The sequence below is a fragment of the Nothobranchius furzeri genome, chromosome 15, assembly GCF_043380555.1.
Source record: "Nothobranchius furzeri strain GRZ-AD chromosome 15, NfurGRZ-RIMD1, whole genome shotgun sequence".
Taxonomy (NCBI): Eukaryota; Metazoa; Chordata; class Actinopteri; order Cyprinodontiformes; family Nothobranchiidae; genus Nothobranchius; species Nothobranchius furzeri.
In genome coordinates, this window is record NC_091755.1 from 50,055,904 (window position 1) to 50,075,170 (window position 19,267).

Here is a 19,267-nt window from a genome sequence, read left to right on the forward strand (position 1 = left end):
ATTCAGCTGGTTGTGAAAGGTGGCTATTTTTAGATTAGCACATTAGCTGGTTAAGCTAGTGGGCGCTTGCGCCATGGGGAAGTGCAAGTTTAATGATAACTGTATGGCTAATCCCACATTTGCGACGTGGATAGCACCCGTTCCAGGCAATAGCTGGAAATTATAGCTTAAATTTGGTCAAAGTGGCCTTAAAAAATGTCTTAAAAAGTCTTAAATTTGGCTCCCTTAAACCTGCAGATACCCTGTATCATGCACGGCTCTGGCTGATTGAGCTTGATGAAGAGGTTCTAAAAATGGACTCTTTTTGATCCATTCTGATGATGAAGCACTTTCCCTTGGGCTAAGCCCAGATACCTTATTGGGGTATCCCATTCCTGTCGCTTGTGTCCAAATTCCTGACCACATGGTGAGGAATGGAACATGGGCAGTTTCAGTTTTCCTAGACAAATAATAAATTTGGTCTTTGAATTGATTTACATTCTAACTAATGTATTATTTAGTGAACCAAGTTTTCTTTGTTGTCCTTTTATTCAACGTTAAATGTAAATTGTTAGGTTTCTGGTGAATGTGACATTGCAGTGACCTTAAAAGCATTTGTGGAGTCTGTTTTAGTTCTGCTGAGTTGTTCTGACCAGTGCTTTGGTTCATTTGGTCCATTGGTGCCACATAAAGATAAATTACCAGAATAATTTGTAAGCAGGTGGGCAAGAGGTAGAGAAAGAAGGAATAAATTAACGGAAGGAGTGAGTCACGATACAGAGTGAGATTAGAAAAAGATGGATGAGAGAGGGAGCAATGCAACGAGACCTTCTGACGTAGAGGAGGATGTCACATGGCGAGGGAGAGGGAGGACGAGACACGCAGCAACATATACAGAGGAGGCTGAGCGGAAAGCCAGTCGTTTCCCTCATGAGTTTGCACGGTGCAGACGGCCCTGCCTCTTTTGCTGCTACGTCACAGCAGAGCCGAGCCGAGGGAGCAGGACTACCCTGATGCTGACAGGAGCCTGAAGCCGGCTGCTACATCATCTCAGTCGATCTTTTATTGACTTTGCACGGCTCATTTTGGGTTTATTTTTTTCACCCTGATTGTGAGTCAAAAAAGACCCTAGGCTGGAATAGCAAAGAAAAAAGAGCTTCACTCTCTCCTTAACTCTAAAGACCTTTTGGAATATTGCTCATCTTTGGTTATTTTATCTTATCCTTCGTTGGCAAGACAGCTGCACCTTTAAGCCGGAGATTGAGTGTCTTTCATACAGGATCACATGGATTTAGGACCGTATCCAATAAACTCTCTTCTCAACTGAAAGACTGAACTTAAACTGATTCTGAAGCATCAAGAGCTCAATCAGACCTCTGTGGATCTATCTGGTACTCTTAGACTGAAGTTATTAAGTTTTGTGTTCGAAAGAAGGACTTGAACACTGACTGCACATGTGTAGTGCTTGTTGAACGCCGTGACCTACAAATCCCATTCTGTGTTAATGAATGTGTTTCCCAGTGGAGCTGACAAATAGATACCTCGTCACTGCTGACTCACTGCATATCTGAGAATGCCTCGCTTCATTGCTCTAAATTTAGATTTAAAGCTTCTAACTTTGTTTTGTCCGGGGAAAAGGAACGCTAATTGGAAAGAATGGAAATGTGACGAATGTCTGGGTGGTTCACAGCAGCAAATATGAGTTATTTTTCTAATTGTGGTTATTATGAGTAAATCAAAAATTCTTATTTTTTGAAAGTGGATAAACAACCTATCCACAAATCCCAGTTCTTCAAGAAAACCTTTAGTTCCTGCTTGGCTTTTGTCCAAGGACAACATTGATTGGATGATTTTCTCTCTGCTTACATCGGTGTACCAGTGATGCAAACAAAGTTTATTTGGACTTGAAGGAACCTAATAACCTCCATATGTTTGAGCCAAAGTTTCACTTACCATGGGATATCTGTTGAGTTTAAAGTGACCAATCGTGTAAAATGGTGGTGACTCGTTTGGAACTTGAGCTACGCTACCAGGGCAGGAAGCTTCGTGGAGTGACATGGAAGCTGACCCGATCAGAACACGGTTTCCTACCAGAGAGCTCCTTGCTCATTGCAGCTCAAGTCATAGTGCCGTACTTGATCGCAGGACTTGGGATGGTCTCCGCTGGGATTGTAATGGACCTTATGCAAGTATGCAGATTTAAACCTTTATCAGAAGATGGATGATGTACACGTAGTTGTGAAACCCTAGCAACTTTATGTCCAATCTTAGGTAAAGGGTGAATAGGGTACTTTCGTATTACTTGTGTACTTGTCATTCATCAAAGCTTCCTTAGTTGTTAACTGCTCTAATATTCATCCTTTCTGGACTGAAAAGGCTTTTTTGCATGACAGGTCCAGTTGCTATTTATTATTATAACCTTTCACTAGAATCTTGATTTCTCATACATAAGTTACAGTTTTACTTTCAGTTTCAGATAATCATTCAGTATAAATTTAGGTCAGACTATCCATGGTCTTTTGAGATAATACATACTACGTATGACTTTTGTTAAAGATTATAGAAAAAATTGTTGATAAAAACAGAAAAAAAGAAAGGCGTTGTTTTAAAATATTCGGATGATCAGGTTGATAATTGTGACAAAAGTGAGTAGAGCTGCTCTAGTTTTGAGATTACGTCATTATGCATCAATTTACTGTAAATCCATTATATTTAAAGCTGCAATAGCAAATTGACAGAAGAAGCTAGCTCGCCCCTCCCGTCGGGTATAATTCCTGGGCTACATTTGCCGGAATCGCAAACCTGCATTGCCAAAGGACACAAAATAGTGCTAAACACCAGTCACTGTTTCTACAGCTTTTGTGGTGCTGGCTGTTTCTCCTTCACTGACACTATAGAGCAGAGAATCTCTCACACGGTCGTGTTCTGTTGCAAAATGTGCGAGTGCGTAATGAATGGAGGACCCAGGGAAGTGCGGCGGTTTGGTGAAACCGACAACTGGATGGTCCAATGGTTGCTTTCGAATCACTTTATCACTTTTTTACTCTCTACAACTTATTTATAGCTATAATATGTTAGAATGTTGTTAAGTGGCATGAAAGAAAGATAAAAGCTGGTTTTATTTGCAGATTTGCTTTAAATGATTCTGCAAACTGGTTTATATCTTTAAAGAGCAAGTCACCCCCAAATCAACTTTTTTTCCTGATAAACTATATAAATGCATGTCTAATCGTGCTGCAGACGCGTGTAGTCAATAGTTTAGCACTTTAGTGCATTTTAGTTAAAATTCAAATATTCTGCCTAAAACTGTCAGTGTTGTGCCGTTGTCAGGTACAAACTCTGCACTGCATTTGAATTTAAATCTGCCATTGCTGTTGGCTAAGAGGTACCCTAGAATGTTAGCTGGTACCATATGATGTCACAATGTCGTTGTGAGCCTGTGTGTTTGTGTGTGTGTGTGTGTGTGTGTGTGTGTGTGTGTGTGTGTGTGTGTGTGTGTGTTAGCAGCTCTGCCCTTTCTGTCTGCTAGGCAACATCATTTGTTGCATTTTTCAAACAGGAAGTGGGAGTGGAGTAATACTCTGGTAGGGGGTGACTTGCTCTTTAAGCATCCACTTAAAAAAAGCAAAAAAGGTGAAAGAGTGTAGTTTTGTATGAAGAATGTAATTCCTGTAAAGACAACTTCCCCTCTGGTGCAATTCCAGCTGTTTTATTGTGGGATCGTTGTTTCATTAGTGGTGCCTTTTTGTTTTTAAAAGAGAACTCATGCAAACCTGACACTAAGTGCAACAAACTACAAAGCAAAAATTTGAACAGAACTACTTATGTTGTTGTCCACAGATGAAGCCTTCTGTAGCATCCAGCATTCCAATCTCCCCAAATCAAATTTTAGATGTGGGAGAGCAAAGGCAGAGCACTGGACCGTTAAATCAAATAAAAGCTCTGCAGATGAGCACTAACGTCAGAAAGAGGGCGCGGCGGGGTAAATGTTCAGGGAAATTAGATGTTGCTAGAAAACTAAAAGAGAATTCCTTAAAAAAGAAGTCGTGCAAACATTAAAAGTGGTCTCTGATTATCAACAGTTGAGCTGATGTCACGAAAAATGTAAAAAAAAAAAAAGTAGCGACGTGAGAAAATATCTATACACTGAAATATTACAATATTTTCATTATGATATTAAGTCAATATTGAAGAGCAGTGTATTGATTTTTTTATTCAGAATTTACATGCAAAACATTTACTGTATTTCTTCTGTGTGGTACAATTCAAACTCCGGCTGCTGGGTGGCAGCAGATTTTACTGCCTTCATTTCGAGATCTTGCGATAACACCAGATGTGTCTTGGAAGCGTCTGACCTGAGTTTTTTAGTTAAAGGTGTAGTCACTGAAAAAAAACATTTTTAATGATTATTTCTGATTCTAACAGGTCACTCTGAGTTTTTCATGCAGGCTGAACAAGAAAACAGTCTCCTACACCTATCTCCTTCATTAGCATCTGATAGAAAACAGACGGTGAAACTCTAGATTAGAAACTCCTGACAGATCTACATCACATTGTCACTAACATTCATGGACTCACCCATCTGGACTCACTACGGGGAAGGCTGTTGTTGGTTTAGCGTCCAGGAAACAGCAGAGAACGTCTCAGCTAGTAGAAGCTAACTGTTAGCGTTAGCAACTTCACCACACAGCAGAACTCCTCCAGGCTTGTGTTATCTGTGGAGATAAAACATCAAAATTGCAGAGCAAATGGAGTCAGTGGTAGAGTCGTGCTGCTGTTAGCCAATCAGAGGTGAGATGTCTAGATATTTGATCTGGCTCACTCAAAACTCCTAAAACAGGTGCATCTGAACTTTTATCCCCCAGAGTTTGACTTACAAGTAGGCGTGGGCAGTATAAATGATATAAGGTAGAAACGATCTAAAATTGGGTAATGATAGAGTTTTTGGCTATCGCAATGCTGCGATATCGCGAAAACACATGACGTCATGAATGTCAGCACCCTGCTGACATTGGGGCAACAAAATGGCAGTGACTGCAAGCATGGAGGGGGTGGAGGAGGTGGCCTAAATGCCTCAAGTGACATATATTTGCCACATGAGGATATTTAAAAGCATGTCATTTCTACATATATAAACAGAGGAAAAAATATATTGCAATTTATATCGTTACCGCACATGCTTCAGATTATATCGCAATCTAGATTTGAGGCCATATCGCCCAGCCCTACTTACAAGCATTAATTCCTAATAGAAACCACTGCTAATGTACAGATTAAACGAGTGAACTGAATCTTTAAACTCAGTCAACAATCATTTGGCTTTTAGGATCATAAAACATCTTATCGTCCCGCCTTTACTTTGATATCTTGCAGATACAGACCCCTTTAAAAAAGGATGTTTTACTTTAATAGATTTTGAATTAAAAATGTTGTCTTCTGGTACATCTTACTCAGCTAGTAAAACTGGGCCAAGTCCCAAGATGTTCTTTCTCTGTGACAACCTTCAGACCCTCCAGTCCACAACCTGAGTGGAATATGTATTAATACACAGAAATATACAGAGTAAGGAGAAAATTCTACACCCCTTGTGTATCTGTTGTATCCTTTAACAGTTTATTATTTACTGTATATTTTAAATGTATTGTTTCTCTGGTTTTCTTCCCATAAGTCAAAGTTTACATTTAGCCTTTCTCTGTGTCATTGCTTCTCCATCACGTCTTGTTTGACATCACACAGATATTGTCTTTTTGTTTGTTTAATACTTGAACCCTCTTGAGTCTGCCAGCTGGAGCTTCAGTCAGAAAAAAGAAGGCTGACTGGATTATAATAGCCCTAAACCCACTGAACCTACGCAGTACAGTTGGACAGTAGAAAAGTAGGCTACTGGGTTAGTCTAGAATATCTGATGAGCTTATTTAACTGCATCCATTGGAGAAAGGTTCAGAGGGTTCATCGGAGCAGGACCTTCCTTTGATTCTAATATATATATTTTTTTATCTCCTGTGTGTGTTTTTCAGCACTGGGAGGTGTTTAAGGTGATCACTGAGGTTTTCATACTGGTTCCTGCTCTGGTTGGACTCAAAGGAAACCTGGAGATGACCTTAGCTGCTCGGCTCTCTACTGCTGTAAGATGAAATGTAATGATTTAAATACACGTATTAACACACACAGAATGTGCTGGGTATTGGCTTAGCTTTCCAAATGATGAGTCTGTCTAAAGGAGAGCAATTTGATATGATTAAGGTAAGTTGTGATTGCCCTCTCCTACCTAAACATGCACAAAAGCATGTAACATAATGCATGATGGGCCCGTATAATGGTTAGTTCTCAAATACACTCTTCAAAGTTAAAGTCCCATTAGTCATCATCACATGCTGGTGAAATGACATCTTCGCATTTGACCCATCCCCGTGGGGAGCGGTGAGCTGCAGCAGGGGCTGCGCTCGGAAACTTTTGGATGATTTAACCCTTTAATTCAGCCCCTTAGTGCTGAGTGTCAAACAGGGAGGCATCGGGTCACAGTTTTAAAGTATTTAGTATGACTCGACCGGGATTTGAACCTCAGTCCAGCACAGACGCTGTACCATTGCGCTACTGAGAAGTTAGTTATAGTTTGCAAATTCCCACGCAATTTGCCCAACCAGTCTACATGTGTTTTGTGGATTTGGAGAAGGTGTTTGACCGTGTCTCTCGGGGGGCCCTGTGGGGGGTACCCTGGGAGTATGGGGTACCAGGCCCTCTGATACGGGCTGTTAGGTCCCTGTATGACCGGTGTCAGAGCTTGGTCCGCATTGCCGGCAGTAAGTCGGGCTCGTTCCCAGTGAGAATAGGACTCCACCAAGGCTGCCCTTTGTCACCGATTCTGTTCATAACCTTTATGGACAGGATTTCTAGGCGCAGCCAAGGTGTGGAGGGCATCCGTTTTGGTGGTCTGAGGATCAGGTCTCTGCTTTTTGCAGATGATGTGGTCCTGTTGGCTTCATCAGAACGTGATTTTCAGCTTTCGCTGGAGTGGTTCACAGCCAAATGTGAAGCAGCTGGGATGAGAATCAGCTCCTCTAAATCTGAGACCATGGTCTTGATTCGGAAAAGGGTAGAATGCCTTCTCCGGGTCAGGGATGATGTCCTGCCCCAAGTGGAGGAGTATCTCCGGGTCTTGTTCACGAGTGAGGGAAAACTGGAGCTTGAGATCGATTGGCGGATTGGTGCTGCATCTGCAGTGATGCGGGCGTTGTACCGGTCTGTCGTGGTGAAGAGAGAGCTGAGTCAGAAGGCGAAGCTCTCGATTTACCGGTCGATCTACGTTCCTACCCTCACCTATGGTTATGAGCTTTGGGTAGTGACCGAAAGAACGAGATCGCGGATACAAGCGGCTGAAATGAGTTTTCTCCGAAGAGTGGCTGGGCTCTCCCTTAGCGATAGGGTGAGAAGCTCGGTCATTCGGGAGGGGCTCGGAGTAGACCCGTTTCTCCTCCACATCGAGAGGAGCCAGTTGAGGTGGCTTTGGCATCTGGTCAGGATGCCTCCCTGGTGAGGTTTTCCGGGCACGTCCAACCGAGATGAGACCTAAAGGTAGACCCAGGATACGGTGGAGGGACTATGTCTCTCACCTGGCCAGGGAAGGCTTTGGGATTCCCCCAGAGGAGCTGGCCCAAGTGGCTGGGCAGAGGGAAGTTTGGGCCTCTCGCCTTAGGCTACTGCCCCCGCGACCCAACTCCGAATAAGCGGATGAAAATGGATGGATGGATGGATTCCTCTCCTTTAATTAGACTAATTGTGTTGCATATCCATGGAAAGCCTGACTAGTGATTAGGTAACTATGTTGTATCTGTAGAATGAATAAAGCGACTAAAAACTCCTTTAATATTCTACTGTTGATAGTCATTTGTTTCTGGCACACAAGTGTGGTTGACCATCACCAGCTCCTGGTTGAGGAATGGGATGTCACTCCACAGAAAAGCCCGACCAGACGGGTGACTGGCATGGGGAGGAGAAGCCGAGCAGTTGTGGCTGCGTTTGGATCGTCCACATTCCATTGCATTTTATTTATAAAGCACATTTCTACACGGCCGAGGCCAACCAAAGTGCTGCACAGTAAAAGAGCATAAAAATCAACCCACGGGAACAAGTAATAAAAGTAGTACAGTAACTACTATAAAATTAACAATAAAAATTTAACAGAGACGTAGTACAATTTTAACTAGGCTGAAGCAAAAGCCAAGGAATTAAAGTGAGCCTTCAGGCGTGATTTAAAATCAGAAAGAGAGGGGGCCATTCTCACTGCTAAAGGGAGTTGGTTCCAGAGATGAGGCGCACAGATTGAGAACGCTTGTTCTCCTCGTGTCCTCACCCGAACACCTGGGACCTGTAACAGGCGGTGGTCTGCTGATCGAAGAATTCGACCAGATACGTAGGGCTGAACCAGCTGAGTCAAGTACAGAGGCTAATAAAGATAGAGTGACTTAAAAACAAGAAGTAAAATTTTAAATTGGATGTGGTAGCGCACCGGGAGCCAGTGCAGCTGGGCCAGAACAGGAGTAATGAGCTCCCTCCGTCTGGTGTCCGTCAAAAGGCAGGCTGCCACATTTTGCACCAGCTGTAGGCACGCAACCGAGGAAGATGTGGATCCATAAAAAAGGGAATTCGCATAATCCAAGCGAGAGATTACAAATGCATGGATCACTGTGTGCAGGTCGCGTCTAGTCAGGATGGACTTCATCTTTGATAGCCGGCGAAGCTGGAAAAAGCAGGATCTAACCACCTGGGTAATGTGAGAGTCCATCCGCAGCTCTGGGTCCAAAACCACCCCCAGGTTAGTGATGGTTGGCTTCACTAAGCTGCAACAACGGGGTGGCAGGACAGGACTAACTGCAGTGGGAGAGGGAAGAACAAATAAATGAACCTCCAACTTAGACTCGTTCAAATGTAAAAAGTTATTATAAAGCCAGCCCTTCACCTCATTCAGGCAATCCACAGCTGGTTGCGCCAACTCTTGAGGGTTTAATGAAACATAAAATTGGCAGTCATCAGCGTACAAATTATAAGACACGCCATGTTGCCTAAAAATAGCTGCCAGAGGAAGAATGTAAAGATTAAAAAGCAGAGGTCCTAAAATAGAGCCTTGGGGAACACCACAGGGCAGAGAGGAGGCTTCAGAGGCAAAATGCCCCAGCTTCACACAAAAACTTCCGTTGCTGAGGTACGATCTGAACCAGTTCAGGGCAGTTCCCTGGATACCCACTACCTGGTTCAGTCGGGACAGAAGTATAGCATGGTCTACGGTGTCAAAAGCAGCTGTGAGATCCAGCAACACCAGTAGAACATGGGAGGCGGAATCAGTGGACCGCAGAACATCATTAAGAACTCTAAGAAGGGCAGTCTCAGTATTATGACCGGGACGGAACCCTGATTGCAAAGGGTCTAAAATGTTCAAATGCTATTGAGGCCCAAATATCTGCTGTTTTCTTTGTGCCCGTGCAAAATCCACCAAGAAACTCAAAACAAGAGTGAAAACCAACAGCAGAAAGTTTCAGAGGAATTTGACACGTTACCCCCTCATTTACCTGTGTGGCTCGCTTTACAAATGCACAGCTTTGTAAGGTGAACAATCAGGCTATGCATCAAAATGGGTATGTTTAAAGAGAAGAAAGGTTGGACTACAATAATGTTTCCATACTTTGAGGAGTGAAGTATGTATGAGTCAGTCACCGTGGTTACATGCACGTCTAAATCAAGCTACAGCAATAAAGGAGCTAATACCATAACCAGACTGGGAGCCTTTAATCATATTTCATATGTTTGTTAGAAAACCGAATTATTGAATGAAGAGCGTTCCGCTCTGGGACTGTAGGTGGGGACGTGTCTGTTCTGTCGGCATTCTTCCAGTTAGCTTATAGCAACACAAAGAGGAGTATTCCAGTTTGGTTCAACTTCAGCTCACAATGTTTCGGTTTTCTGACATTGCATGTACTCACGCTATCATCGTGGAGAAATTCTCACAAAGAAACAAGTTAATTACCTCAAAACAGAAAATCAAGAGCAGATTTCTACCATAAAAAATCCAAACTTTTTACTTATGAACGACCATATGGAATATTTGTAGTCATTCATTGATGAGACAGCGGTTTATCTGAACAACATCCACTTCTAGAGCGACCGAGTGCACTGATCTTCCGTCCAAACCGAGTCCTCGCTGAATGTTTTGGTGTGTTTTTTTTACGCCACTGTAACCAATTTTTTTTTTTAAGTTAATGTGACCTCCCTTGTTCTTAGGCCAACACAGGCCAGATGGATGACCCAGATAAACAGTGGACCATGGTGTGCAGCAATCTGGCTCTAATACAGGTAACCTCAGGACTCACGAGCCCTTCATGTTTAACCTACAATAACATTACACTCTTCTGTGTCAGATGTATTTATCGTACTGATGAATGATGTCTCCTGCAGGTTCAGGCCACGGTGGTGGGGTTCCTGGCAGCGGTGGCAGCCATTTGTCTCGGTGCTATTTCCAGAGGAGGCATTGAACTGGATCAGGCTGTGGTTCTATGTGCTAGCAGCATCACCACCGCCTTCGTAGCTGCTCTGTCTCTAGGTTTGTGACTGGAGGAGCTGGGCACACTCGGTGAACGTCGCATCAAAATGAACCTGTGAGAGATGAAAAAACAAGAAGCATGACCGTGTTTTGATACACACTGGGTGTGCCAATTCACCATAAAATCTGTGCGTCACTGTGTTCAAAAACGGTTAAAAAAAATGCCGAAAACTGCTGCAAAGCGTGGAAGGAACATAAGTTGTGCGTGCCCGTGCCGGCCGGACATTTTTAGGTGCTTTAAGTCCGCTTCAGCCACTGAGCGTGGGGTTTAGTCGTCAAGATTAAAGGAAAGTTGTGTAAAACTAAAATAAAACACTTCAGCAACCGGGTCCGAATGTAGGCATGGGCAAGGAGGGGCAATGGTCCCCTAAAAATAGTGACTGCCCCTCCAAATGCGATGACATGTAGAAATCCCAAATTTCAGAAGATTTGATGAAAAAGGGTCAGAGTGCTCTCCTCTCTCTCGCCCTCATTCAAAGTTGCTGCTGATTGGTAGATGCATAGGGAGGGTGTGGCCAGCCACTGCACTTGGTTCTCTGTTGTGTCACTCGCTCCCAGACAGTCAGCAGCAGAACAGAGACACACCGTTGTTATCTGAGCTCACCAGCCACTGGTTGAAATTTTCTTCTGCTGTCGATCACTGGAATAATTTGGTTACTTTTTCTCAAGGTTTTAGTTTGCCTCATTCTCTTCTTTAATTTGTTTTTGAAGTGAACCGAGACGACATGCGCAGGTTTCTGGTTTCTAGACCGAGCAATAGTGCTAAGGAACTAGCGGCAGAAGCCGGCTCGTCGGGCGCTGCTTCTCAACTCGCCACAACCCCCACCCCGTATTCAGGGCAGTACTGGAACAACCAGTTGCACAAGCACCTCAGCCCCTCCAGCTGTCCCCGTCGCTACTAACCCCGTCGCTGTGGGTGACAGGCCTGAACAGTAGCGCACCGTCCCAACGCACCGCTCTTCTTTTCCCCAAGCGCCATTTTGGGAAGAATATGCGCTCATTTTGCCCTGCCTGGAATCGTGAGAGCCCATGGCTGGAATATTCAGTAAAGCTGGATGCGTGCTTGTGTTTCCCGTGTCGTAAGTTTGGAGGGAACAATGATAGGGATTTGGTTTTCACAAAACAAGGATTTAGTAATTGGAAAACAGCACTGGAAAAGGACAAGGGATTCACAAAGCATGCATCAAGTCAATGCCACATAAAAAATGAAAAAGCTGGTCTGAAATGTCCCAAAGAGTGGCCACAGGGGAAACGATAGGTAGTTTAATAAGTCCCACATAAATCGAAAAAAACAGATACTTTGTAAAACTATTGAAGTAGTTCAGTTCCTAGCAGTAAATGAACTAGTGTGGAAAGCTCCAGTGGTGATGATTTCTCTGCAGGACTGTTCTTAAAGATGGTCGACTACACACTGGCCAAAGACTCCAAATTTAATGAAATAAACAAGCACATCCCAGAAAAAGCTAAATAAACATCTCACAACATACAAAACAAATTATTGCAACACTGGCAAAAATTGTATTAAAAAAGATCAAAGATAATTATGACAAAGCAGATTATGCTGGTTTTGCATTAAAAGTGATGGAACTAGGGACAGATGTGGAGAATCGGTCAGTCATGGTTAGATTTGTCGGTAATTGCATTCCAGAGGAACACCTGATGGGTCTGCTTGACCTCAGTCAGTCAGATGCTGATTTTATTACCACCCAAATTCTTGAGCATCTCTCTGACTCAGGCTGTGATGCAGCTGAAATGATCAGTCAGTGCTATGACGAGCTTCTGTCATGAGTGGGCTCAGGGGTGGGGTTCAGGCCTTACTGCAGAAGAAGGTAGGGAAGGATGTTCCCTACATCCACTGCTACAACCACCAGCTGCACTTGGCAGTGGTCCATGCAATGCAGGCAGAGCCATGTGCAGAAACCTCTTTTGATCTTTCAGGATCTCTACACTCATTTTTTCACCGTCATTATGTTTCACAGAACTCATGAGTATCCTGTCAGAGGTTACAGAGGACAGAGCTGCTGCTGTTGATATCTGCACAGAGGCATCAGGACTGTTGATGTTAAGGAGGCACAATTTCTTTGAAATAGGAAAATTCCTCCTAAAGGTTCTGGGTTCCTTGAAGTCTGCAAGTTCTATGCTGCAGTCTCACTCTGTTGACCTGTGCTGTGCTTCTGAAGTAGTCAGTGCATCTCTGCAGGCTTTGAAGCAGATGAGAGATGAGGAAAGTGAGTCATTAACCAGCACACCTGCACCAGCTTCTAAAAGACAAAGAAAAACAAGCTCACTGCTAACAGGTGGTGTTGTAATGTCCACTGTGGAACACGCAGAAGACTCCACAACTCCTAGCCAGGCTCTGAAGAGAGCTCTTCAACATTTTGGATATAGTCGTTGTAGAGATGGAGACAAGATTCTCCAAAAGCATTCTCGATCTCATGAAAGCAGTTAACTGCCTTCAACCTCAGTCTCCCTCTCTTCTGGATCCTGACGTAAGTCCTCTGCAGAAAATGACAGGAAGTGACAAACTTTCCAATGAGATTCTTGTTGCAAAAATAATGTTGGAGAAAGAGTTCAAAAAGACTGATGATAATAACAGTGAAGAGGTTGCAGACCTCTCCATCATTTGCAAATGGGTATAAGAATGCCTTTCCTCAGCTCCATCGCATGTATGTGACCTCCCTTGTGATTGGAATATCAGCAGCATCATGCGAGAGCTCTTTCTCCACTTTGTCTCATGTTCTTACCCCGTTCCGCCGTACTACGCTACACGAGAGAAAAAGAAATGTTGTCATTCTGGCTCACGAGAAGACCATAACAGGCCTAGATATGGATGGATTTGTTAGGACTTTAGCACAGAAAAGCAGACGGCTGATGCTGTAATGAGTGATAAAAGCCATAAAGAAATAAAAACAACAAAAATTCTGAAAAATAAATAAAAAATATATAAGTAAAATAGAAAATGTAAGGATAGACAGATAAGATAGATAAAATATATTAAAGGCATAAAAAACAATATAAGAGAGAGAGAGAGATCAAAGGAAAAGATAGATGTATGGATAGAAGATCTGTAATGATGATAGCATAGTTTTCTATGCATTTTAGGAATTTGGAGGTATGTGACACCCGAAAAATTATTTCCCAGACCTGCCCCCCGATATTCTACCAGCACCCCTTTGTAGGGCTGGCTAAATCCAGCCCTGTCAGCAACACTACCAACATGTGACAGCACCGTACACATTTCCATTCCGGGTTAGATGAAGAGAAGAAGGCGGTGGTTGTTCCGCCTCACTGGCCAACAAATGAGGAAGGATCAATGAAACTTGCCCGAAACTCCAGCCTCTTTCATAAAACTACAGCGTTCACCAGCAAGCCGTTGGTCATTCATAAGTGATCCGCCCGTGGCGGTAATGGGGCGCAATCATGTGTTTCCACCAAGATTACACAGCGGTGGTATAAAGTGGGTGTGGGTCTTCATGCCATCATGAACTTCCCTTTACGTTGAACATAAATTGCGTTTAAGGCCAATTGAAGCAAAGCTCCTGAGGTTTTTTCACGAGCCGCTCCAAAAGGTGTCCTTCACAGTCCCACGTGAGCGCTCTGGTGGTCTGAGCTACAGATCTAAAAGCCAGAAGCTCCAGGATCTCCACATCGCTCCAGTCTCAGCTGAAAACTGTCCGTGTTTACTTTCCTTTTCATAATTAACGTTTTCCTGTAGATTTCACGCAGAAGTATGTTGGGTATGTGTTCAGTTTAACATGAATATGATAGAGAAGTAAAAGGGGTATAAGCCTCAACTGTGAAAATAAAGTGCATCAGAAATAGTGGTAGTCATGACGAACATTTAGTCGAATGGCACCGCGAGGCACCTCAGGTGGCACACCCCAACACGCACAGTTCATACAGGAAGGCTCGGCTGACCAACTATTGCAACAGTTCAATTGCATTTCTGTTCAAAGTTTGGAAATTATAATTTTCTATTTGCCACAAAATTCTGCATCAAATTATCTTGAATGTTTTATTAAAACAATGAAGAGTTTTTTTATACCTGATGATTCAAACCATTTAGGATAAAATGTTCACCTACACTAATGTTTACAGTGCATTTCTAAAATAGAGAATTTCATCAAACTTTTACATATTTATAATTTATTATCATAAATGACTTTTCACTTAACTTGGCCCTCATCTTGAAAAGTTTGGACACCCATCTATTTTATTACGTCTGTTTTAAACAACAGTTACTTAAACTCAGTCACTGAACGCACCGTTAGCTGAACGGAAGCTAACATATCAAGTTAACGTTATCGTAAACATTTTATTTACCTACCGGAGCAGATTAAGATGATGATGCCTCACTTAGAGGCAGGTTTCATCATCACCCAGTTACCCATCCCACTTAGTGAAGTGGACCCCATCTTCAGAACACTTCCTGTCTGCCGTGCTGCTTTGTTTACTGCTCGCCCACAGTGACTGACGACTCTTGCGCCGGCGCGGCACAGGTACCTAAACAAGGCACCGATTCATATGACGTGAATCACTCAGTCGGTACTGTGGGATTCGGTCGGTGCCTTAAAAAGTACCAAATTCGGTACCCATCACAAAATGTCGGAGCAGTAGCAATAAGTCTCTCCTTACACTTTTGCTCCTCTTTTAATGTCATTTAAGATTTATTACACAGTTGTTGTTGTTTTTTTTTTGTTGAGCTTTTCTCACAGTAGTGCGGTTTGCTCCAGCGAGCCGTCACTCTGTGTGGCTTCTGCTCTGCTTCCTGTAAACCTCGATGGAAGAGGCTAATTGTGTCCGTGTGTCCTGTTTGTCCCATCGTCCGTCTGCAGGTCTGGTGATGATTGGAGTCATCATTGGATCCAGGAAGGTGGGGATCAACCCGGACAATGTGGCCACCCCCATTGCAGCCAGTCTGGGGGACCTGATCACCTTATCTCTGCTGGCTGGGGTCAGCAGCACGCTTTATGTGTACAGAGGTGAGAATGAAACCAGACTTGTCCACTATGTACCACAAGATGGCAGCAAAACTATCTTTTATTATTTTAAACACAAGAAATGAGTCATTTGCAATGGTTTATACAGAGTAGTTGAACCTTGTCATTAAAATCATAAACAAAAAAACGTTTTTTCTCCTTCCTGAAGTGCTATTTTCTACAGCCTGTGGTTTATATTGATGTTTGGAGCATTAAAAAAGAAATCCTGACCACCATATAACTTTTTTTTATATTTATAGTTGTTGTTTAGCACAACATGTCCCAAATGTGGTGTGAAATCCTGGAAAAGAGTTGAATTTTATATTTTGGGAGGTTAATGTTGTGTTGAATGACCTTATTACGGTCATGGGTCACGTCGGTTCTGCATCGTGACACTTGTAGGGGCTCCTGAGCGGTCGACTCCACCTTTAATAATCTCCTCCCCCTCAGACATCTGGTACCTGTCCCCTGCGGTGTGCCTGGTCTTCATCGCTCTGATCCCTCTGTGGGTGGTGGTGGCCCGTCGGAGTCCTCAGATCAGAGAGGTTCTCCGCTCAGGGTGGCAACCTGTCATAGTCGCCATGTCCATCAGCAGGTACACACCTGGTTCTGTATGCCAGTCAGATGTTTGGATATTTGATATTTCTGCTGTTGGTTACAAACATCTGGACCGGTCAGCAGATGGTGAGAATGTGTCGAGGTGCAGAAAGCACTAATTGAGACAGCAGCTTGAGAAATTGAGCGAGAGCAGACAGATCTTTCGTTTAAAAGAGAGCCGTTACGCAGAACTCTTCTTTTGAATCCTTTTGTGATGCCTTCTGGTTTTCTGCCGCATCTGTCAAGACTCCAAATGTGAAAATCGTTCATCCCTCTGTTTTCTGTCAGTGTTTGATCTGAGAAATTACGTACCTAAAACAAGTAATTTAAAAAAGTCCCCATTTGTGACATCACTACAGGATAGTTAGTATCGAAACACCACTGAATCAGCTGTGTTGGAGCAGAGAAACAACTAAAACGTGTTGGACACCGGCCCTCCAGGACTATGATTCAGGACCACTGCAATAGGGCAGCTGCTCTACTCAGAGCCCCTCCCAGATATCAACTTATAGCAGCCAATCACGGCATGGGTGGGCATGGCCAGCAATAGATTGTGTTCTTAAAGTGACAGAGCCCCGAAACGGCTCATTGTGGAAGGTTCTGAAACAGTCAAGAATAAAACAGCTGAGTTTGCTTAATGTCAGAGGGATTTACAGGTGCTGGCCAGTAAATTAGAATATCATCAAAAGGTTGAAAATATTTCAGTAATTCCATTCAAAACGTGAAACTTGTACATTATATTCATGCAATGCACACAGACCAATGTATTTCCAATGTTCATTACATTTAAATTTGATATTCATAAGTGACAACTAATGAAAACTCCAAATTTGGTATCTCAAAAAATTAGAATATTCTGAAAAGGCTGAATATAGAAGACACCTGCTGCCACTCTAATCAGCTGATTTACTCAAAACACCTGCAAAGGCCTTTAAAAGGTCCCTCAGTCTTGTTTTGAAGGCACCACAATCATGGGGAAGACTTCTGACTTAACAGCTGTCCAAAAGACAATCATTGACACCTTGCACAAGGAGGGCAAGACACAAAAGGTGATTGCTAAAGAAGCTGGCTGTTCGCAGAGCTCTGTGTCCAAGCACATTAACAGACAGGCGAAGGGACGGAAAAAATGTGGTAGAAAAAAGTGTACAAGCTCTAGGGATAACCGCACCCTGCAGAGAATTGTGACGACAAACCCATTCAAAAATGTGGGGGAGATCCACAAAGAGTGGACTGCAGCTGGAGTCAGCGCTTCAAGAACCACCACGAGGAGACTCATGAAAGACATGGGATTCAGGTGTCGCATTCCGTGTGTCAAGCCACTCTTGAACAAGAAACAGCGCAAGAAGCGTCTCGCCTGGGCCAAGGACAAAAAGGACTGGACTGATGCTGAGTGGTCCAAAGTTATGTTTTCTGATGAAAGCAAGTTCTGCATTTCCTTTGGAAATCAAGGACCCAGAGTCTGGAGGAAGAGCGGAGAAGCACAGAATCCACGTTGCATGAGGTCCAGTGTAAAGTTTCCACCGTCAGTGATGGTGTGGGGTGCCATGTCATCTGCCGGTGTTGGCCCACTCTGTTTCCTGAGGTCCAGGGTCAATGCAGCCGTCTACCAGGAAGTTTTAGAGCACTTCATGCTTCCTGCTGCTGACCAACTTTATGGGGATGCAGACTTCACCTTTCAACAGGACTTGGCACCTGCACACAGTGCCAAAACCACCAGCACCTGGTTCAAGGACCATGGTATCCCTGTCCTTGATTGGCCAGCAAACTCGCCTGACCTTAACCCCATAGAAAATCTATGGGGTATTGTGAAGCGGAGGATGCAATACGCTAGACCCAACAATGCAGAGGAGCTGAAGACGACTATCAGAGCAACCTGGGCTCTCATAACACCTGAGCAGTGCCACAGACTGATCGAGTCCATGCCACGCCGCATTACTGCAGTTATTGAGGCAAAAGGAGCCCCGACTAAGTATTGAGTGCTATACATGCACATTCTTTTCATGTTCATTCTTTTCAGTTGGCCAACATTAGAGAAACAAACATTTTTTCATTGGCCTTTAGAATATTCTAATTGTCTGAGATACCAGATATGATGTTTTCATTGGTTGTCACCTATAAATATCAAAATTAAACGTAATAAACATCGGAAATACATTGGTCTGTGTGCATTGCATGAATATAATGTACAAGTTTCACGTTTTGAATGGAATTACTGAAATATTTTCAACCTTTTGATGATATTCTAATTTACTGGCCAGCACCTGTAGTTCAAATAACTTCATGAACTTGTTTCTCACCTCATCATTTATCAGCTGGAGTAGAAAATAGAGCCGTGTTTAATCCGTAGTCAGAGCTTCTTTAGTGCGAGCTAGTTTACTGTGAATGGTTCACAGCTGCTTTTATATTTAGGGAAAGTTGAAACGTCAGACTTTTGTTTTCTGCAGGCTTTTTAATAAAGAGGACTTCTATTTTTAAATTTCTTTAATTTATTTTCTTATTTGCTCCAAAAATAAAAACCTAGAAGCGACAAGAACCCACTCAATACGTAAACAGTGGTTAGAAAGTGACAGGATACCGTTCTGACTCTCTCTGTGATGTTGCAGCTTTGGAGGCCTCATTCTGGACAAGACGGTGAGCGATCCCAACTTCCAAGGGATGGCTGTCTTTACGCCCGTCATTAATGGTAAGCCGATCGGCTCATGAGGTGGTTATTTGTGAAGTACCTTATCCTGTTGCGTGAACAAACAAAATGATCTTAACAGTAAAACGAGAAACTAAAAAAAATGTGTTTTTCTAGAAAAAGATAAAAAAATATTAGGAATTTTATGGAAAAAGAAAAGTAACTAAGAGTAAACATCTTAGCTGCTTTGAAAGCAACAAGCTGAATATTTAAAGAGCACTCTGAGTTTCACATGCAGGCTGAACCTGAAAATAGTCTCCTACCCTATCTCCCACGTTAGCCACTGACAGAAAATAGACGTGGACATGCTCAGATTAGAAAACCCACTGACATCTACACTCACTGGCCACTTTATTGGGTACACCTTGCTAGTAACAGGTTGGACCCTGTTTTGCCTGCAGAACTGCCTTAATCCTTCAGAGCACAGATTCAACTAGGTAC

At 43.1% G+C, this 19,267-nt stretch overlaps 1 protein-coding gene across 4 annotated transcripts in view; it reads left to right on the forward strand.

Moving 5' to 3' along the window:
* LOC107391331 (solute carrier family 41 member 3) overlaps positions 1-19,267 on the forward strand; it is a 48,024-nt gene that overhangs the window by 13,833 nt on the left and 14,924 nt on the right. For 3 of the 4 annotated variants that reach the window (XM_015968598.3, XM_015968599.3, XM_015968597.3), the window contains exons 3-8: positions 5,997-6,104; positions 10,252-10,323; positions 10,426-10,570; positions 15,406-15,552; positions 16,000-16,144; positions 18,750-18,829. In XM_015968598.3, the coding sequence (XP_015824084.3) occupies positions 5,997-6,104; positions 10,252-10,323; positions 10,426-10,570; positions 15,406-15,552; positions 16,000-16,144; positions 18,750-18,829 (697 nt within the window). Of the gene's footprint in view, positions 1-1,761; positions 2,169-5,996; positions 6,105-10,251; positions 10,324-10,425; positions 10,571-15,405; positions 15,553-15,999; positions 16,145-18,749; positions 18,830-19,267 lie in introns of those variants that run through there. The other variant, XM_015968600.3, reaches the window with a different exon arrangement.